This window comes from Molothrus ater, chromosome 8 (assembly GCF_012460135.2).
Source record: "Molothrus ater isolate BHLD 08-10-18 breed brown headed cowbird chromosome 8, BPBGC_Mater_1.1, whole genome shotgun sequence".
In the NCBI taxonomy this organism is placed as follows: Eukaryota; Metazoa; Chordata; class Aves; order Passeriformes; family Icteridae; genus Molothrus; species Molothrus ater.
This window is the reverse complement of record NC_050485.2, coordinates 12,732,922-12,756,142: the sequence shown is the minus strand read 5'-3', so window position 1 is coordinate 12,756,142 and position 23,221 is coordinate 12,732,922. Positions and strand designations below refer to the sequence as shown.

General features: G+C 39.9%; 1 protein-coding gene across 1 annotated transcript in view; it reads left to right on the top strand.

Moving 5' to 3' along the window:
* ZCCHC24 (zinc finger CCHC-type containing 24) overlaps nt 1-22,579 on the top strand; it is a 107,450-nt gene extending 84,871 nt beyond the window's left edge. Inside the window, exons 3-4 of the mRNA XM_036385692.1 lie at nt 7,525-7,689; nt 16,129-22,579. Of these exons, the coding sequence (XP_036241585.1) occupies nt 7,525-7,689; nt 16,129-16,242 (279 nt within the window). The 3' untranslated portion in view covers nt 16,243-22,579. The remainder of the gene's footprint in view (nt 1-7,524; nt 7,690-16,128) is intronic.
* The last annotated feature ends 642 nt before the right edge of the window (nt 22,580-23,221 follow it).

The window sequence follows — 23,221 nt, the reverse complement described above, 5'->3', positions numbered from 1 at the left end:
CCATCCCCACTTTCCAGCCCCAACCCCTTTTTTACTTTGTACTACATTAACATTACCTTGGAAACAATTTTCACTATGCAATTCCCTAAGCAATTTTTTTTCAGTTTGCTTGCTTTGTTGCACAATTTAACATTTAGTTCAAATTTTAATGGTTACCTTCGCATGCATAAGGACCTGTTCTTGAAACTTTAGGTTCTGGGTTTGACAGAGTTATGCAATACTTTCAAAAGAAGATTCACTGGGCAGCTATTTATATGCCCAAATAATTTCATTGTTTTCAAGGTCCTACAGGAACAAGCATATTCAAGCTGTGATTGGCCACAAGCATAGATAGCCCATGTGGGAGCTCTTTCATGGTCATTCAATAAACACAGAGTAGCTTGTTCAGGTAAAATAAATCCTGGAAATACAGTCAACCAAGATAATTATTTGCCGCTTTCCTTAACAGAAGATTTGGGTAGGGTTGGAGGGGTTCTGTGGCTCTGAAAATCTACCAAACACATTAAATGTTTGATTGCTGCCAGTTGCCCTGTATATGACACATGATATACTAAATATATAAGCATACCTAGAAAATTCATGTGAACATATAGGAAATGCAGAAGTATATCTGAGATTATTTAGAATTGTGAATGCAAGGGGAGTTTACCCTTCTATTAAGGCTCCACTATAGGGACAACAGGTTTCTGTGCAATACAGTATGCACTCAAATGTTCTTCTCTGAAAAGGATTGACTGAAAAAAATTGAGTATTATTGGCTTTTTTTCATAATAGCACTTATCTAAGTGAGATGAAGGTCAAGGTTCCATTTTGCTACACAAGCTACATTACCATAGGTAGCCCAAAGTGATTTATTCAATGCCACAAGAACTGCAGAAGTGGCAGGAAACAGCAAAAGGACCTTTCCCCACTGCAGATGAAGAGCTTTGAACACAGAGAGAAAATCTCTTAAGGCTCTATACTCAATCCAGGTGCTGGAAGTTCAACACCTGTCCCATCACCATGTTACCATTCTACCAAATACTTCTGTCTTCTACTGTTTGCTTGCATCGATGTGTCCTTTTTTATCTGGACAGAGGCCTGTGAAAGCAGCATGCTATTCATGAACAGATTTGTTTACTCAGACTGGATGGTACTGAGTGTTTACATGTTTCTTCTATCTATATTAGCTGTGGAATGATGGGTAGGACTGGCAAAGAAAACCCATACTATCAACCTCTCAGACCATTCACTGTTGGGTAATTGACAGATCAGAGAATTGCCAATTAGCAACTATTCAGCTTCAAACTTAGCATAGTAATGATATCATATCTTTGCTCCTGACAGCATGGCTAGGATGCTGAAAACTCTGTGAAACCAGATATTGATTTAACTGTTGGAATGTTTGCCAAGCCAGATTCTTAGATTTCTAGACTCTGATCAACATGTCCATGACAACTATGCCTATTGATTTAATCATCATCAGAAACTAAACGTGTGTTATTAGTAACAAACTGCTAAACCTTTCTCTTGGTTTACCTTTGTGGAAACTACACCAAAATCACAGTTAACATACACAACACTGTTGACAACACTGGTTTTTTAAAGTAACCCAGAAGTACATACTCAAGCCATACATTAGGCTTCTGTCATATAAAAGTTTACCTGTAAAATTCCATTGACACAGCCTAATCAACATGCTTTTAAATCTTCCCAAAAATTAGGACTTGGGGAATGAAAATGTTTGTAACAGCAGAAACGGGGTATTTCTTCAAGAAAATAAAAGAAACAATGCTGGTTTTTACTGCACACTGCACAAACTTGCATGGTTTTTTTAACATTCTGCTCCTGGGAAATTGAGTGAAGTACACTTTACCTGACTGTAACAGCTTCATTATTTGGTACCTCAGTGGCACACGTGTGACAAAAGGTTTCAGATCAGCAACAACCAATGAGCTTCAACTCAACTCAATGAAATGTCAGTTTGTATGGATGCAGAGCTGGGAAAACCATACAGTAGACTCCCTGTCAGAGGCTGAAGTAGCCCTAAGCCATGCCATAGACAAGTCTCCTAAGAAAATCCCAGTCCAATAAAACACATACTGGCCTCCTCTTTTAAGCTATACAAACAAGCTTAGGTTTTCTTTACTTTTCAGCCATGTCTTGCTCAGATATAATTTTATCTATCATAAATCTTTAATCTGAAATATCCAATACAACTACAAGTTCCATAATTCCTATTGTTCAGCAAAACAAATAGCATTTTCTATTTAAATAGTAATGCTGTAGTGAAGAGCCTTTCTGACCATTATGCATTTTTTCCCCTAACAGACCTGTATCAAGACTTCTCATTGTATCACTAATACACAAATTAAACTAGAGACAAAGCCAAAAAAGCATTAGTTTGGTTTCTGTATTCCCTAGATGCTCTTTCTATATTGCACATACAAATTAAAGATGTAGTGCCTCTTGGTTTAAATCAATACCTCAGAAGTCTTTGGTGTCAGACATCAGCAGTGTCATTCCTAAACACATTGCCTATCTGCCTCTGTATTCTGTTGACACTCAAGATTTAGATGAGCACAAAAGTGAGGCAGGAAAAAGGGGAAAAAAAAAAGTTGACCAATCCAAAGATTCCCTTTTATGTGCCATTTCAGCATAAGTGTGAATGTGTGTCCTCATTCTTTACACAGTATGCACAGAGCTGAGACAGGTGAGAGCACTTCTGTGAATTTCCCAACACTCTGCAACTTGCTGCAGCCTCAGGACTAGAATGCCGCAACACCCAGTACACTGAATCAGTCCTTATACTTTTCATTTTCTAATTGAACCTCTTGGGGATGCATTATCATCTCTTTATTAAAAGCTATGATAGGCACGTACAGCAGTACACAATAAGAGTAATAGGGCATTTTTAATGCCATCTCCCAATTGTGTTGACTTTCAGTTGTGAGTGTTGGAGCGTTCACATTTCAAAATACAGCTCTGACCCTCCCACTCCCACAAACAACTCGGGAGCCAGTCAGTGCATCAAGCTGTTGCTTGCTGTTACCCTTTGCTCTTCATTTGATAAAGCATGCTTACAAGAAGACCCTCAGAGTTCTCCTATGAAGGGGATCCACCTACCAATGTTAGGCTGATTTCATCTTTTCCTGTGCTGTACAGAGCTCTTTCAGCTGTGTAAAACAAACTTGGGGGGAGATGAGGGGAAGAAAAGCATTAAATTGTGTCTCTGCATTTTGCTTTGAGAAAACTCAGCATCATGTTGTTTATAATCAATCTAGTTTTAAGCAGGGCATGTTGGGGGAGGGGGGCATGTTTTGTTTTTGCTGACTCTGCAAACTGATACTTTGAGGGAATTGTTTAGGGAAAGCAGAGAGTCCTTTATTATGTACGTCATTGCCAAGTGATTTGGCAGATGCCTCATGACATGCACCCTCTGATAGGTTGACAGAGAGCTGGACTGGCCAGTTACCAGCAGAAAAGCTCAACTTAAACACTTTTAAAATCTTATGATGGCCAATTTGTGGTTTTGGCTCAAGAAAGAAAGAAGATGAAAAATAGAGACAGCTGGGTGTCAGTGAGGGATGGAATATTGAGGTAATTTTTGTTACTATGCCACACAAAATTCACTGGCTTTGTACACTGGTTATTTCCAGCCAAGGCAAACACACACACTGACTAGATACACCTGCAAATGTGATGGCAGTTGTGTCAGTGCTTGTCCAAAGTCAAAACATCACACAACTCCCTAATACCTAGATCTTGACATTGAGACATACTTTAGGCAATGGCTAGTTTCTGGTCCTCGTAGCAAAATCTGTTTGTTTTTGATCCTCTCCAAAGGCCCACCTGTCTAGGATGCAGTAAATCCTTGAAACATCCGAATGCAGACACACAAAGTTTTTGCAGCCAAGGACAAAAACCAGGGCAAAGACTTACCTGGGCCTACAGGCAATGGGACAGTGTATTTTAATATGGTAACAACAAAATATCGTACCATTATGAATAGGAGCATAACTTTGCCAGATTAACTTTGCACATAAATAAATAAATCCCTATCTGCAAACAGAGTAAGAAGAGAATGCTCAGTACAGGAATTGCAGGACCTAAACCCCAACCAAAGCCCATTATTAACCACCATTCAAATGGAGCTGCAGTGGAGAGAGAATAGGAGGCTAATGGTTTAAACAAGGTAAATCCCACATTCTGGAAAGTAAGGATTTTAGGTTAATACCAAATGACAAAATGTGTCTTCTTGCTCTCTTTTGGCATTTAATTAAGGAAAAACCTCTGGTGAAAATAGTTCTTGCCCTCCAGCTGAATGGGCACTGAGATAACTCAGTTGCAGAGTGACCGGGTGCTCAAGCACCCTGTGGGCAGGGCTGGCTGCTTCTGTGCCAAGGAGCAGGCTGTTTCTTGGAAATGTTTATGCAATTCAGCTGTGCTCCTGCTGGAGCCAGACACTTTAAATTAAAAAAAAAAAAAAAAAAAATCAACAACAAAAAAATCCCAACCCAACAGCTACAAAAAAAACCCCAACAACAAACAAACCAGAATACCTAGCCTCAGATCTCCCAGGCCATTAGTGTACCTCACTCAGATTTTGCCTTCTACCAAATACTGTCAAATACCTGTTTTGCCTGGTTCTGCAGGGTGGAGGGATTTGGAGGGTTGCCTTCACTGCTGTCAGTGATTCCTAATGATGTTTCCCACTAGAGAAAATGAGCTTGCTTGTTTGTAAGCCTAAATTCCCTGTGGGGCACAGCTTGGGAAACTGAAGATATGGGAAGGAAAATAATATCTATTAGGTCAACATGTAAACATCCATAAAGCAGAATGGCAAAACACCTACAGAGAGTGTTGTAACTTTGCCAACAAACTAATTAGAGTCACTGACTGAGGAGGGAGCTGTGACAGTCAAAAAGTCAAAATAAAAATAAATCAAAAGTTTAGTCTAACAACTATAACAGGAAATAACCAACAGAGTCAGGCCTCCTACATTCTTTTCCTGGTTCTGCATCCAATTTACCAAGAAAGTTGGAGAAGCCAGATTTTAGAAGTAGCTTTTAATCTGGACAGCCTCCATTTCTGATGCCTAGCTGTACACACAGAGGACTCCACAGATCAGTATCTTCAGTGCTCCCTGTGCATTTGTGAGGGCAGAGTTTCAGGGCACTGGTGTCTCTGAAGTCACGAATGTGACCTGGACAAACCCACAGTCATTGGCCCGCCCAAGTGGCCGTCTCTGAAAGCTTCCCATCTGGGAATTGTGGCTGGCACAGCATATTGCTGTGGGAGTCTGATGTTTAAACGCTCTTTATGACTGACATAACATATTGCTGTGGGAGGGTTATGTTCAAATCTCTTTGTAAACATTTACAAGACTTCCAAGATGCACTCTGTCTCCAAAGTCAGTGCTATTTCTTTTGGAAATAATGAACCCTGTGAACTGCACATTTTCTGAAAGGACCACTGCTTGGTAGGGGCACTGAGCTGCATTTTCAAGTCTGGCTGCCGGAGGAGTTTACATAGAGGGTGACTTAATCAGAGAATCAAAAATAACATGCCTTCCATTCAATAACACCCCCCCCCTCCAATAGAAAATGCAAATAGAACAATCTGTGATGCCTCAGGAGGAGAGGGCAGGTCTCTAAAACACAGGAGCTCTTTGGACACAGGGTTTCTGTTCAGTTCCATAAGAATTTGTAAATGAAGAGAGCATGTGGCTTCTTATACTGAGTTGTGCTATGAGCTTCTCAGAGGCAGAACCAAATTAAGTATCCAGAATAAGGATGTCTCCATAAATTGACATTTTCCTGCACTACATTCAGTTGCAATCTCTCATTCTTATCAAGGGACACCATGGGTTGGAGAGCTACACTCTAAGTGCCTGCCAGCACTCACTTAGTTGTGGAAGTCTAAATGTTTATCACTATATCAATGCACTATTTTTTCTTCTGTGCTATACTGCTGTAAATATGTGTGCCCTGGTCAGCTTTATCTTTGTTGTCAGACAGAATATTTACAGTGGCTTGTCAGAAGTAAATTACTATACAAGTTTGCTTGTTTGTAATGGAGGTTGCTACTGATCCAGTCTTCTAAAGAATATTGCTATGCTGAGGAATAAACATAAAAACCAGAGAATGTTGTTTATTGACACTACAGGAATAAAAAAAGGCTGGAGTAGGTTTGGTGTCCCCTGCTCTTCCACCCACAGCATGCAGGGGAGAGCGCACTCAATGTTCCTTTCCCTTCTTGCTCCCACACGCGACCCAGGAGGTAACAGTGTTCATCATCTCCATCAGCCACTGGAGCCTGAGTCCCAGAGCTCCTGCCAAGTTCAGGTCTTCTGCCAGCCACCTGCTTGTGCAACCCGTGTTTTCTCATAGAAAGCAATTTGGACCTACACACTGAGAAATCGTACAGACTCCCCAAACAAAAACAAATGCCTTCCCAGCATGATGGCTCATTTCACTTTTGTAAACTTTATCTGGAAACCTTAAAAAAGAAAAGCTGCTTAGGCCTGACATGTAAGTAAGTGACAAAGAACCCTTTGCTAGGTGATCATAGTACACTGCCACTATACAGGCAAAGTTTCTCCCTCTAGGCAGCAACAAACTGAACACAGTGACATGGACAGTGTTTCGACACCTGCTAGGGACTCTGGGAAAACAGCCTCATCTTTACAGCTATCCTAGCACAGCTGGATGCAACACCCTCATCTTCACATATCTCACCATATTTTGTTAAGCACAATACACAGTTTTAGTGAGTGGATGCATATACAAGAAATAAACCTGGTATTTGCATACAGTCATTGTCAACTCGACTGACTTCCCTAGATAAAAAGGCTTTCTTTAAGGGACATTTAACATTCAGACATCACAACACATCATTTGAGAATCCTTTCCTGTTTCCTTCAAAAGGCAGACATAGTGAAACCATTTACCAAGAGCCAGAAACCAAATAAAGGTAATAAAAGTTATTATTTCCAATAGTCAGAATGTCTTTCCTTCATACTCAATCCCAGTTTGTGCACTCCCATATGATAACATAAAGGCTGTGACAAACAGAACCATTAAAAGTCTTCTTAACTACAGGTTTTTAGTGGAAGATAGACTAGATTTCTAAACTGGAATTTCTAGTAAAAAAGTAGTACTTTATTACTAATGAGCTACTCCCCCTGATGACATATATATTGCTAGTGATAGATACTCAATAGAGATGATTTTATCATAATGAAACTAATAGTAAAACTATTTATTCAAAGAGTGAAAGGGTATATTTCCAAACACTCGGTGTCACTAACAAGTATTAGGTTTTATTGAACTTTTGAATACTTCTTACAGAAACCACTTTCAGAACTGTTAAACTCTAGCTTCAAGATATGAACTCTTCATTCAAGGGACATGTCCTTCATACCTGCCTCCAATATCTTCTGCCCAAAGTTTCTTAATTAAAAAAAAATCTTTATTTTTCTACTACACACACCCACACCCACCCATTTTCAGTCATTCATTGCTACTTCCCTTTGTTTTGTAGGCTCGTCCAAAAGGAGAAGGCCTGACACCATACCAGGGCAAGAAACGCTGCTTTGGTGAATATAAGTGCCCCAAATGCAAGAGAAAATGGATGAGTGGAAACTCCTGGGCTAACATGGGACAAGAATGTATCAAGTGCCACATTAATGTCTATCCTCACAAACAGGTAGGAGAAATGCAGACCTGATGGCAACAGACTTGGAGCTAGGAATGCTGTTGACTTTGTAAAGCGTGGGTAAGACATAAAAAGAATTGACATGGGCCACAACACACCACAGAGAATGTTTCCCAGATGAGTTGTCTCAGTCCTGGAAATCTGGACAGGTGTCATCAGAGTTGCAAAATTCAAATGTTCTTTCTTTCAGTACAAATACCTCAAACCCAAAATCTTTACCTGCCTTTCTTATAGAAAGAGACTTTTTAATCTTAAGAGTAAAAAAAGTTCAGCAATAGCAATTGGCCTTCTAGTTCTTCTGATTCTCTTCATATTTACACCAATTTATTGTTTCATTCCACTGGTTTCAGCATGGGTACTGCTTTTTTCACTTGTTGGATTTTCTCAAGTGGCTATCTCTACTTATCAAAGAGTAGTGATGAAGGAGAACAATATTAAGATGACTCTTGCCTACAAAACTCATTGGTTAATGACACTAATTTAACATAAGAATCTCAGAGCTTCCAGCGCCTCTTGTTCCTTACCTCTGTTTAGACAGCTTATCTAAAAAATCCAAAATCCAGGCTGAGTCACTTACCACATGCATGGAAGTAAGGTCCTGAGGTGAGAGAAATTACAGGACCATTGATAGCGCAAGACCATTTATTGCACAAGTTTATCAATATTTGACTTGTTCTTCAAAATTCTTTTCATCATTTATGCTGATGTTCAAAGGGTCAAGAAATCATTCAAGAGGTATCCCATCCACACTGTACAGAGGCATTATAGACTTAGAAGTGTACATTTTTGTAGTAAAGTTTTGCAAGTAGTCCACTGTGCAGAGCTGCCCCTCGTGGCGGGCCTGGAGGAGTCCAGTCTGCACAGCAGTACTAAAGTCAGACACACACTGTGGGAGGGTTGCAATCTGCAATGCTTCCATAAGCTGTGCTTGCCACCAGCCACATACAATGCACTTTCTGGGGAACCATCCCAGCATATGCAGTGCAGCTCTCCACAGTTAACCCCCTCGCTGTTTCCATGCTATTCACTAAGCACACCATAACTCATGGATGTGGAAGAGCATGTGTCTATCTATGTGTTCCTGTCCCAGCAGCAGGTATTGCAGTTATCTGAGATTTTCAAGACAAGAGTGCATTTCAGCTAGGCTTCCCAATATAAATAACTTGTAACCAGTCACTAGTGCTCTTCACCAAAATGTGAACTTTGAACCTCAAGCTGAAAGATTCTACATACTTTTGTCAATGCCTCACCTCTATCTGCTTCTATTTCTCAGTGTTACCATTGTCATCCTTTCTAGTCCTTTTCATTCTTCCAGAGGGGTCCTGTGCTGCTTCTGCTTAACCATAACAGCAGCAGGCAGGCAGTGAAGGGAGCAGCATCAATTCATGCACAGAGCCAGCAGCAGCAGAGAGCTGCCAGGCTGCAGGAGGTCTGTGCTGCTGCTTGGCCCAGCTTCCTGTCTGCTATCCCATACGTGGTGTTTGGACACGCATCCAGTGCCACACCAGGCTCTCTAAACATTTATCAGCATTTATCAGTGGGGAGCTATTCTGCCCCATTTTGGAAAATATATAGAGTCACTGGTACTCTTATACCAAAAACTGTATTTTGTAAAAACACAGTGAACAATTTCATTAGATGTCAATATTTCTAGTTTGAGAATTAAAGCACAAAAAGTCTTGCTCACTTAATATGGTTTGCTTTGTTTTTTTAAATAGCACTGCTACACCACCTTAACATTTTCTAGATATGTTTCCTATTTATTCTTTAGATTTTAATTATCTTGTTGGTGTCTACCATGGCAGAGGCCTCATTCATGTTTGATTTCTTATACATTTCTAGAGGTTTTTAAGCCCTCACTTCCCTCTCAGTGGATGTTCTCAGTTAATTATGTGTGCCTTCTGTGTTTATTATATCGGATCAGAGTATTTGCATTCTCATCTGACTCTTCCACTGAACAGGTTTTCCGACTTAAATAATCCACCTGAGAAAATATCTTGCCTCCCCCTACACACCATGATTCTCTTGTGTCATTTTAACTCCATTTGAAAAAATACAGTGTTGCAGTTAAAGAAAACAGCAGACAGATGCTACAAAACAGCAACGTCCACAATATGTGATGTGATTGATCATAGTACAAATAATCAATAAATTGAGTTTTTTCTTCAGTTTAACAAAAACCAGATGAACTGTAGCAGTCTGACCTCCTTTCAAGATCAGACAGTATTTACTTCTAGTGATATAAATTATTTCTCCTTTCAAGCAATCTAGTCAATATTTCTCTTCAGCAATGTGCTGGAATTCATCATCTCCTATTCTTACTCTTTGCCCTACCATTTTGTAAACATTTTTGTAACCTAACAAAAAAAAAAATCTTGGAACATAATTTTAAAAAGTAATGGTCATTTTATTAGCAGATGAAAATGACTGCTGCTCCCTCAACATGAAGTAACCTTTTGTCAAGTTACAAGAGCTTCCAAAACTATAAAAACTATAAACATCTCAGCCCATATCTAAAACAGTCAAGCACCACAGTTCCCTGGTGAGGGCATATGACAGAAAGTTGCCATTCAGTATATTCATCAGGAAAGCTCACACCAGGTGACTATCTCTGCATTGTCCCAGTTTGTCACCAAACAGATCAAACCTTTCAGAGCCTATTAAATAGCTGAAATCCAATCACAGGCCACCAAGCCTTGCTGCATCACTGTCACTGTAGGAAAGTAGGATGCATGCGCCCAATTTAGGACAAAAATTTGAAAATCTTATTTCAGGATTGCTCAATATTCATTGTAGTGGATTAGGAGTTTCTTCTCAATTGCCAGGCTTGCCCTTTTCTCCCATCCTCATCTCCGTAGCAGTATTTCATCTTCCCCAGCCACTTCCCCAAATCCATGGACTTCCCAGTACTGTAAGGTTTGTCCATGTCTCACAAAGAATGGTTTGGGGTGCTGAAGTACTCCCATGTAACTGGCAATAATATCAGAGTACTGAAGATAGTAATCTCCACTCTGGATAGCTCTGGGGTAGCCATTCAAGCACATATGTTGGCTCTGTGAATGGCTTGTGCAGCTATGCTCAAATCTTGATTTCCTATGCATACTTTTCATTAGTGAGTCCCTGGAGAGGAGAGCAGCCACGCTTTCCTGCCACCTGCTCGTTGTTCCTGGAGGCTCATTCACTCCAGGAAACTATCCTGGGCCAGTTCCCCACAAGGAATGGCTCAATTCAGCCCTATGCTCTTAGTCCACATGGCCTAGTTGTGAGAATGAGTTTTTAATCTCTCTAGGGCAGGAAAAGTCTTCTCAGCACTTTTACAGCTGTGTATATACTTGAGAGTGCTCTATAAATACAGCTCTAAATCTCTGTATTTAAAAGAGATGGTGGAGCACGTATTCCAAGAAGTAACACAAGGGCCTGACAGGAGGGCTGCTGCCATTCATTCCCCAACTCATCCACCAGGTAGGGAATCAGGTGATTGTCACACCTGAGCTGCAAAACGGCTCCTCAAGCAAGCTTTGCTAAATTATTCCACTGTGTTCCCCCTTCTGTGTTTTCACCACTCCCTCGAGTGACAAACCTTCCCATGGGAATGCTTACAGGAATGCACAGAACATGGGGCAAAAACCATAGGCCCATTGAGCTCAAGCCTTACTGGAAGCTAAAGAACTACCCAGACAAATTTGCTCTATGGCAATTTCAAAAGTTGTTTCCCAGGTAGTTACTTTAGCTACTCTAAACATAAACAGGAATCTCAGACAAGACTTAAACCTCTCCTGTTCTTCCAAGGAATTTGGATTTTGTGGTTGCTCATGCTCCTTCTTACCTGGCTTCAGCAACAGAGCCAGTCCTTATAGTCATTCACCAGCATTCTTGGCAGTGTAACAGCCCAGATGCCAAGCTCTGAATTCTCATTTTCTTCCCCTGCCTACTATAGCAGCAACATCTGCGCCAGTGGTTATTTCCTGGCTGGCCTCTTATCAAGGCTTCTTCTCCGACTTTGTGGCTAAGGCCAGTGCTGTTTGTGATGACAGCTGTTGCACTGGTGCAGAACCAGCCATCTGGTGACGGACTTGTCCTCTTGGACACTATTTTCTTCCAGCTGTCAGGAATTTACTGTTGGACTGGAAATAATTTGGTATGTAAATACATACCTCATGATGCTCAAGTTATTACTTTCATGGGCAATTCAGTGGTCTCATCATAATTTCCATATCTGAGTGCAACCACAGCCACCTTGCTTCCCTCAGTATGGGGAGGGATGGGTATGATCACTCAAGCCCAATAAACTTTTCAACAGTTTGAAGCCTACAAGTATGATCTTTTGACTCTTTAGATTTAATAAACCCTCCCCAGCATGCCCACACTTGTGTACTCCAGCTATGGGAATACACTTCACCTCAGACTGCTGCTTTTCTGAACTCTTAAAAAAGAGATTTTCACCATTTCCCTCATGCTGTTATCATTCATTCCTAGCTGGCCTGTCCCAGAGGCATGCTGCTGACAGAGCCTGCTTGCTCTCTTTAAGCATCCTGCCTCTGATCTGCTGCCTTCTTATCACTGTCTCTTGGATTCACGGCGACAGCCCAGGGCCTTGGTCATGTCCCTCTTCCCCCAGGCAGATAGAAAAGCAGAGGGGCTGCTGCTCAAGAATGGACATTGCATTTAATCTTTTCTTCCCCAGTGCCCAATTTTTTTTATTGGTCTAAAAATTTACAAATTCATGATAGCATGTGTTTCTTGAGGGAAGCATGGCTCCTTAAGACTGTTAACCTAACAATTATCCTGCCAGCAATAGCTGCAGAATCTTTCTATTCACACTCCTAATATGACATCTAATAATCTCATTTGCTGCATTAAGATTGGATGTAAATGAGTCCAGAAAATAATTTTTAAGTGTTTTCTCTCATTTGAATTCTGATGTGATCTTCTATCCATCAGTGGTGCAATTAAATTGTTCCATTCCACAGCAGAAAATACAAACAGAAGCAGGCACATTATTCCATTCTACACCTCAGTGGAAGCCATTTCCCTCAAGATGTCCTAGTGATGCTTTCTTTAACAGCTAACACTTCTTTTTTGTTTGAGAGCTTTGGGATTTCAGCTGACTGTTGGGGAATGCATAGGTCATGCAGTACATCTAGACTGCAACAGCAATAACTCATAGTCAAAAGTTAATTTGCAGGTCAGGAATTGATATATAAATTTGAATTTCTGTCAGCTTCATTCCCCTGTGGCAATATCTTTATTCACCACCACCAAATGCTTTCCTGGTGGAGCTGCACAAGATTATTTCCACCCTGCAACTACCAGGAGAAAATTAAACCAAGATGCACAAAAGTGAAGTCCAGAAGAATACAACTGTGGATGCTTGCATAAAAAAGCCAAAAAACAACAAAACATAACTTTTACAGTTAAACTCTCCATTTAATGGAAAAAAGGATACCTCTCCCCTGAGGAACATAGCAGGATTTACTGTTGTTCTACAAGTCCCATTTCACTGCCTTCTAAGGAAAAGAGTTAATTTTTCAGCCGAACAGCCTGTCCCCTTCTCCACACCCTGTCCAAGTACATGGCTGAGTCCTCAGCAGCAGTGCAGGGCTCTTGCAGCCTCCTCAGTTACTGGTGTCTCCTGCAGAACTCAGGCAGCCCCAGAGCTGACACAGTGTGCAACAGCCAGGCCCTGCTGCACACTCCTGTGCCAGTGCCCTCTCCTTCCCCTCTGCTCCCACCACACCAGAGCTGGGGATTAGCCCAGCCCCGATGGACACACAGCTCTGTGACTAACATCCTACACTTTTAGTATGGTGTAAGAAAGGTTCCAAGAGTGTAAGGTTATTACTTTTAGGTTCTCCTCAATTAGTAACAGACAGCAGCAGGACAAGAGCACTTGCTTCTCAGGGTGATTAAAGGGTTCTTTTCTGCCTTTACAAGAAACCCATGAAGAGCAAATGGCAAATGGAGATAAGCTGGGATTTCATTTCATGCAGAAGTTGGGTTTAAATGGTTTTGAGACACTAACCACACAAGTACACTACCAATTTCAAAGCCTCAGCCCTCCACCACCTCACCAGAAATGCAGTCTGGGCTCTGCACGGCTTCGTGCCTTCCAGCTGGCCCTTGGCAACCTGCTTTCCTGCATTTGTAACCCCTCTCTCCCCAGCCTGTGTCGTAACATACTGGTAACAATAACAGTTCTGAAATCAAAAATGCTTTGCAGGCCAAAAAGCTGAGCTCAATCAACGCTGGGAGAAAGCAAACTACGGAGAGCTATTGTTTCTGAAAACCATCCAAAAACTCTTGGCGCTTCAAGGCATTCCCAATGTCCTTTGCACTATTTCCAGGAAAAATGACTCCCAAGGCCTTGCATATTAAAAAAAAAAATCTGGCTTATATCAATAAACATGATAACTGCTGTATTTTTCTCTTTAATCAGAGCACAGCTAGCATGTAGAAGCAATCAGAGCTGAGTCAAATAGCCTGTTTCAAGTGTAGGATTTCAAAACTCTCATTCGCTGTTGAAGAGTGTAAATTAACCCCTGGGACTCCAGAACCTGTGCTTCATCTTTGTATATTTATGTAATGCAAATTCTTGAAGAATATTTGTGGGCAGATATTGGTGGAATAAGTGGTAGATGAGGTAGGCAGTTTTCTGACCAAACACACTTATTCAACTGGCCAGTCTTGTGGAATAAGTAGTATCTGGACCAGTGCTTGCACTGCAAGCCTAGAAACAGAATTGCTGGTTCTGATCTGAAAGCTCAACATAGTGACATGAAACATTTAAAGCTCAGTAGGGTTGCAGGGCATTCAGAGATGAAGAGTGCATCTACCTTCCTCATCTGGCACAGGAAATCCACTTTGTAGTTGAAATGTAAATGAACTTAAAATCAAAGACCTATGCGGAGCAGGACAATCTCATGGTTCAAAACACCGAATCAGAAACAAACCATTGACAATCACTACTGAATCACTCCTATATATTGTTTTGCCTAGCTGTGCAACACAATAAGAGTGTTGCACCTAAAATCCAATACAAGCAAGCAAGAACTCACTGACATGCCTTGTTCAAGATGATAGAATACGTTTTGTGTCATTTTAGCTATTCAGAGAGAGAAACCCTTCTACTCCCTGATTTATGAGCAGTTCTTGCAGTCTTACATAGCCAAAAAAAGAGCTTTAAATATCTCTGTTCCTGTCCACAGTTTCAGGTAGGTGGCTTGACAAAGAACTTAAAAATGAAATCTTTGATGATCAGGTGTACTTTAAGACCTTACAGATAAAGAAAAGTCTTTAAGATTAAGAAAGGTGTTAAGACATAAATGGCCAAGATGGTGTAATTTTTATTTACCCACCCACTGCTCCAAGAATCACACTTTGAAGATATAAGTAAGGGTCTAATATCCCTGTAAAAACAGTGAGAAGCTTGTGGCTGGTTTTCAGATTTCACACCACATGCTGTGTCTACCACAGTCCCATGCTGCCTTCATGGCACTGTGCAATGAAACAGCCTTTCAGATACATTTCATGAAAACAGATCAATTATGGGTTAGGGAATTTGGGAGTGTTTTCCAAGCAAATGGTGCACTTTATTAACTTCTACCTCCCATCTCTATCACTTCCCTACCTATTAGACTTCCCAAACCTTTGACTTTGTCACAATATTTAACATGGGTATTTTATTTCCAGAATGACTGTGAGGCCTTTTACATGCCATGAAAAGTGAAAGCACAAATACCTAATAACAATGAATCAGCCTAATTTCCTCCAACATGCTGATTTCATGAATATTATTTAAAGTACATCATTTATTACTCAGATTCACTGCAAAGGACTGTGTCATGATGTTGGATTTTGGTTTGTTTTTGTATAAGTTTGGCTTTTTTTTTTAATTTTATTAACAGCTTTGCAGCTGCTCTGCTTCAAAACTTTCAGCGCCAAAACCATGGGACTACCTATTGGGAAAGCACCATTTAGCTATGTAATATCTGTGCATAGTATGACAGTTTTCTTCACGTAGCAGCTAGTCCTAACATTGATAATCCCTGCTCTGCATTGCTGGGTTATGGGATTCCCAGGCTTTAGGTGTTAGTGCCTTTGGGACATCTAAGTTACTGGAGCTAAGCAAATGAACTCTTTTGTTACTGCTTTTTAGAAATGTAGTCCTCAATTCAGTATTTTTGTAATTTCTCTGCAACAAAGTTAACAGCACCTTTTTGAAGAACGACATTATATTGTGAGGTCACTCTGAACCAATGTAGAGCTGAAGGGCTGAAAAAATCACTCCATACCTTCAGGAAAGGAACATGGTACCTTCTTAGTTACCAGTAGAAAGCTCAGTTAGGGCATAACAGTAGACTTCACATGCTGAATAAAGAGTACCAAGGACAAAACCTTGGATCTAACCTGATTTCCTTCCCCCCACTGCAGAGACCCCTGGAAAAGCCGGACGGCCTGGATGTGTCAGACCAGAGCAAAGAACACCCTCAGCATCTGTGTGAGAAGTGCAAAGTCTTGGGCTACTACTGCCGCCGTGTGCAATAAACCTTCAACGTGGCCTCTTCCCATCCCCATCATCCTGAGATTCTCTGGCAGCATGCCATCAACAGCAGCACATCAGATCAAGATAAAAGCTAAAATAATTGCCAATATTGCCTATCTAATAATATGCCTTACCATTAATAGAATGTAACATTTCTCCTGTGCATGTGCATGCATGCAATAGGTATTTACAGGACTATGATTTGTATACATACATATGTAAATTTATATATGTACACACATAAGGTGTTACTGATGATGTTCACAACAGAACTGCAGTTACAGGTTCTGCTGATTGTTTACACAGACCCTATATCACAGCCAGGTGAAATGAAGTACTTTTCAAAAGGCAAGGAATAATATTCACAAGGAATATTTGTTACATGTATGGCTTTTGCAGAGGTTCAGTAACTGTGGGGCCACTAATCGTAAGCACTCACCCACAACATGAACACTGTTCTTATTATATGACAAGACAAAGGAAGGTAAAACAAGCCACAGCATAAAAGGGGAATTACAGCTTTCCCAGTTTTAGAAAGTCTTAAGAGGTTTGTGCTGCTGATTTCTTGGACTTTTTTTGATTTGTTACCATCTCTTGGGCAGGGCTTAGGCAAAATAATTTTTGCAGGACATGAAAAAAAAGTGAATAACTGTTTAAGCAGTGTGGGTTGGGTAGGAAGGGAATGCCATAAGATTCCAAGAGGTTTTTGTAGGAGACAAAATTGGCTTGCTTATGCAACTACCAGATCCTTCTCTTGTCATATAATCCCACTGACATGGCCCCTTCTACATGCATGACATGTTCATTAGGCTACAAGCACACTAAATTTACTATGAATAAGGGGATAAGAATACTTAAAACTGACCCCAATATCCTTAACTAAAAGATTAGCCAAACTTACTATTTATAGTAGTTTAAAAGCCACTTTCTGGAAATATTTTTATGTCCTGTTTTCTACTATAGAAATTTGTTATGATATCAAACACGTTAGCCATAGGGGTGTTTTAAGGCATGGAGAACACTCTATATAACCCTCTTTATGTCTTCCTGAAGAAGACCTACATACCTGGGGAGAAATTTAGGAATTATATTTCATTGTCCCATTTCAGGTAGAACTTTGCACAGGGACAGCCTGCTGCAAAGAACATCTTGTCAGGGATTGGCAAACTGAAAGTACCTCAAGACAGTATCCTGATTGTACGTCTACATGAGAGTACATTGGCAAAAGGACACAACAAGCTACAATTAATTTGTAGCATTCACTAAAAAAATTAGAGGAATAATGTTTGAGGTTTGGGGGGGTTTACATCAGCAATTTACATTTTTATGAAGTTTCCTTTAGGGAGATTGATTTGTGTGAATGATACTTAGAGAAAATACTTTAAATCCTAAATAACTTGATGTGAAATAAATGTGTTCTGAGGACTAGCTCTGCAATGCAAAGAAAGTGGGGGGTTTATGCCAAGTGATAGCAGGATGTTACCAGTATGTCAAGACAAGCTTTTATATAGAAAGTAGAGAACTTATCATGAGTATTCACCTAGAGAACATGAAGCTCCTGACAAATCTGCTGCAGTGTCCAGCTCTTGCCATTTCCCTGCTTTGCTATAAGCAGGGTAAAATTGCATCTGCTTGTTGGATGGGAGTGGCAGGTACATGTCTTGAAACTCTATTATTTATGGGCAGCCTGAGTGACCCAGCCTGCTGCTCACAGCAATGGATAAGCATCCTGACTCCTGGCTTCTGACCACAGCTCTCCCATAGCTCCCTGATTTTGGGCAAGTCACAAGATCCTTCTGGACCTCAGTTTCCCCAACTGCAAAAAGGGGGTAATAATACTTTAGCATACCTACCTCACAGGAGAGTTGTGAGGTTTACTTAATATCTCTTAAGTGTTTTGGCATCACTGGATGAAAAGTGCTGTGTAATGCTAAAATAGAATTAACTAAATTAATCACTTGGAAACTACTTTTGCCCAGTTAGCAACACCAACTAAAATAGCTAAAAATAATATTATTGAAAGTAACACTAATAAACAGTTCAGTTGCCTCAGTGAAGATATGCAGTTTTAGCATTTTCAAATGCAAACACATTCTTTTGCACAGATTCACAGATTAACTTAGAGACAAATTCTCTCAACAAAGATACTAATCTGTCTATACAAATAAAAAAATACACAAGCAAATCTAGGGGTGGATTTTCTAAGCTTGACCTCTAGGATTAATCTCAATAGTTTGTTTCAAGCATGAGTAATTTTGAAAGAGGAGCATTTTAGACCAGATCTCTTTTTTCCTCTTGAGCACTTAATAGTACAGGAACAAAAAAATCACCTAGATGGTTCACATCTAGCTAAACAACATGTAGAAAAACCCTCTTAGATGAAAAGAAGAGAAAACGTTATTTTATTTTCTCCCTGAAACTAAGATGTTGCTATCAAACATTTTGTTCAGTACTGAAATAATCTCCCTGTTATGATAACCACTAAAACCAGTAAAATACCACAACTCTTGATATAGCTGTATGACTACATCACACACCAGCAGGTTCTGACAAAAACCTGACTAAAAGATGCCATTATAAGCATTGGTATTTTCATGACAGTGCCCCATTAAGAATTGTTTATCCATATTCAACACAGCAAGGCAATGCCTTTAGCTTATGGATTTTAGATTATACTAAAAATACACGTGATCTACTTTAACACAACGTCTATAGGTGTAGCATAATAATTCTTGAGAGCATACTTATGAGAGTTCAGTATTTATATCATTGATGTGTTCCTAGGCAGGAGACATATACAGTATTTAAGTGATACTTAGCACATCTGTAACAAAGAGGAGAGCGGATCTCCCCCTGCCCTGGCGCTGGGGGGAAGCAGACGAAGAACACCAGGTGTGGGGAAGCACGGAGTGACACTGCCGTGGTTTTACTGCCCAAGGCGAGGCAGAAATCCGGCGGTGCCGGGGCAGCGGGAACCTCCTCCCTGCGCAGGCCGGACCCGGCTCCCTGGGGCTGGCCCGGGCAGGGCAGGAGCGCCGAGCTCGGACCCCCGTCCCTGCCCGCATGGCCCGGCTGCTGGCACTGCAGCTCGGGGCCCGAGCGTTCGCTCCGCACTGAGCCTGAGCAGGGGGAGTGGCTGGAAAACACATCACATAATTGTGTGCAACAGCTTATGACCATTGGGTTGTAGTGAGTGGCAGAGAAGGGACATTTCTGAATTTTTATTTCAAAGGAAAGAAAGGATGATTGATTACAAAATATAGATTACTTCTACTCCCTCCCTCCCCACACAAAGGGAATTCACCTATAGATGTAACCAGCTCTTTCCAAATTAGAAAAAAAAGGGTTAAGGTGCAGACTTTTGATGGGAAAAAATGAGGAATTGATTTATCTTTTAAATTTTAGTGACTGCTTTCTGATGTTCTCTAACTAGCTCTGCACTGAGAGCATCAGCTAGCAATTGTTGAAGGCATTGGTAGACAGTATTAGCAGGAGTGAAGCAAGCATCAGCAAAAAGAGTTTTTAATCAATACAGGCCTCCCTAAACTGAGTATTCTTTAGGGGTGTACCTGAGAGCAGTTTGGCTCTGTGTATTTATTTGGCAAACTGGATTTTCAACCTCAGATGCTTGCTGTTGACAGCCCACCAATACATTGTCCTATTCTATTTTTTTTAAATTTTCACCTTTTTTTAGATTTTTTTTTAAACTTCCATTTATTTCTTTAAAACCAGAACAAAAACCAATCAAACAAATCAACACCCTGCAATTTTTTTAATGAGTTGGTCATAACATTTCATGTCAAATTTGGCATTGGCACACCTCTGGAAAAATGTTTGAGGAATTTGAAATGTGTGTCATAGGTTTCTAGCTGCTTTAACCTAATGAGGCAACAATGAAGTTATTACAAATACTTCATTTAAAGGTGATGAAGAAATATCCTAGTCATTTAAAGGATGGCCCCATTTTTGCCAGTTCCTACTGCTGCTACAACAGATGTAAAATGATGCCACACAAGCAATGTTTGAGACATTTTTGTCTCAAAGTTGCTATTTAATTTCAGATAAATACACAAGAGTATATATTCTTTCTGAAAATAGGTGTATTTTGAAGTTCCCCATTATATGGGACTTAGTTTTTAAACTAAAAATGTGAAGTTACATATGTCTGAGAGAAGCCTTATACCTAAAAGTATTATCTACATTTTACCTTTTTATATAACAAGAAATTTAGATTATACATGGATTGTATACCTGTGACACTCTAGCATTTTTTAAAAAAACCCGAAACCTACTTAAAACATTAAAAGTTTAGAGCTTTTGGAAATGTCAGACTCCATAGACTAGTGGTCTTTGTCCTGCAGTCACACAGAAGATTTTTTTTTTTTGTCCTATTGTGGATCCTAAGAGTTTTCCACTGAACAGTAAGCAATAAATCATCAACACGTGTTTTTCAAGTTAAGTAGATAGACATATATTTTCCACTTGCCTTTGCCAACGTACTTTAAAATGTGATTGAACTATCCCCATAGAAAAACCATACTTTCAGATATCACTCCACTCCCAAGTGGGCTTCCACCCATATCTCTTTCTTATCTGCAAAACCAGTGCTGTTCATTGAGGTTGCTATATCGCTCAAGTGCTCGAGGGCTGTTTGAGATCTTAGATATAGGGATGATGGATTGTGTTTCTAGGATGAATTTCAAAGGGACAATCGTGTGCAGTTACTAGCTATAGATGATTGATATAAATGTTTACCCCTGTATGAAGTATTTTACAGTTTTACTTGCAGATGTGTATTTATCTTGAGTTATACTTGACATAGAGTTTCTTTCAATTTTTTTTTAATACTATGTGTGTATTTTGGAAACCTTTTTAGATGTTAAAATTTTTGAATGGTTACAAATATTTCTTATAATACTGAATTGTTATCTGGAAACTCTTTGCAGTAACTTTTTGTATATATTTGAGGGCCTTTTTAAAAAGTATTGTTTGTTTTTTGGGCAAAGTTTTTACAATTGGGAAGCTTTCAGAAGGGCCTTCCTCTCAACTAGGATACTAACAGAGGTAAGAGTTTTCTTAAGTATTTTGCAGTATTTTGCAGAACTAAGGATGTATCCTCAAGAAAATATTTATGGAAATAATTTACGTTTTTTTTACAATGCTTTTGTCTGTATAAAGTATGCAACAGAACTACATTAAGAAGGAAATATTGTCTACATAAAATATTATATGAAAGTTGGTACATAATTCTGACAAAAAACCTTGCAATTCTTTAAGCCATATTGTTTTTGTTATCCTTGGATGAAAATATCAGTATTAAGTAACCAGTGTATTATTCAAGTGCTTAGACTTATATGAAAATGCTTATACGGTTTATTTATGTGTATTTGGGGAACGAGTGCTAGAAAAGCTATCACTAGACATGTAGCAAGTGAGGAGCAAATATCAGTATACTGTCACTTTATGGCCTTGTGAGAGACACACCGGTGTTGAGAGCACCGTGGAGACTCAGCTTTCAGGAACTCCGAAGCACAAGTGGTGGGTTTCAAATGGTGGCTCTTTCCTTTCCCAAAACTAGAGGGGAAGAAAGTTGGTTGGGACACTGTTTAACTTGACTTTCACAACTCTTTGCAGACTGTGAGCTCAGCTATGCAGTATCATCTATAGCAATAATATCAATCAAAGGATGTAAGAGAAAAGGATTGAAGTAGATTATTGTAGGGGTTTACGTTTATTTTAATTAGAACTGATAGCAATATAGAATATGCATGTGCACGTATTCGAAGCATTTTACACTTTACATTTCATGTAGTTTGATTATATTATGAAGGATTGAGTTTTTAGTTTGATATTTTACCATGCTAAAATGGGAGGTCAGCCCAGCCCTATACTGGATTCTTGTTTCCTTTAAAAGGTTATTTAGTACAGCACTCACTGCATTGTGTAATAGTGCTAAAACTAACACTATTTTATGAATTTCTTCAGCTTTAAAAAAAAATTAACCTAATGATTATTACATTTGTTTAACTGTACCCACTGACCTTGTGAGATTCAGTTGGCAAATTGTGTAATTTCTTTTTCTGTAACTGTTAATAAACTTGTACAGCTAAAACAAACAAAACCTATGGACAAAGGCCTCAGAGGTACCAGTTCTGTTTCAGCAATCAAGATGACAGCTTGCTCATCTGGTGACTGTGTTGCTACCGAGACTGTAACACCTCTGTTGTGGATTGTCCATAAAATGGCATTCCGACATGTGCCTTATTTGCTGGATAGTATACAGCTTTCCTCTAGTATTCTAGCATTTTAATGCTGTATTAAAGTATTGCAAAAAAACCAGCAAGAGTGTGGCATGGTTTTCTTGAACATTCCTTCCTTTGACAATTTACTCCCAGCTGCAGTGGGTTCCTGGCTAAGGCCTGGCCAGCCACAGTCTGGCACCTGAGGAGCAAACCTGCCCTACCACAGCCGTGACCCAGACCATGGGAAGAGACTTTCTCCACTGCAGTGAGTGTCTCTGCTGCAAGGAGCCTGGTCACATCAGGGTGACAGCTCTTCACTGCTAGAGGGACACTTCGGGTTAATGGTGCCAGGTCCTGTTTTTAACAGCCTATTCCTTCTCAAGGAAAACGTTCTATAATCAAAGTACACTTGTAGCCTTTGGTTGGATAGGAAAGTATATGTGCCAGCAAGCTGCTGTAGTGAAAAATAACATTCATCATTCTTTGCAAACACAAGAAGTTAGCAAGAACTAGACCAACTAAATGCTTGTGTATTAGCAATGCTCTTCTCACGCTCCCAGCCCAAGTTCAGTGGCAAGTACTTTTCTCCCAAGACTAACAATACTGTAGTGATTGGAAGCCAAAATAAGGGTGTCAAGAAATTAACTTTGGATTTTAGGTATCCTGCCTCTAACACAAGAGATTGCCTTCATTTAAAACAAGCAGAAAAATTTTATTAGACACACCAGCACACATTTTT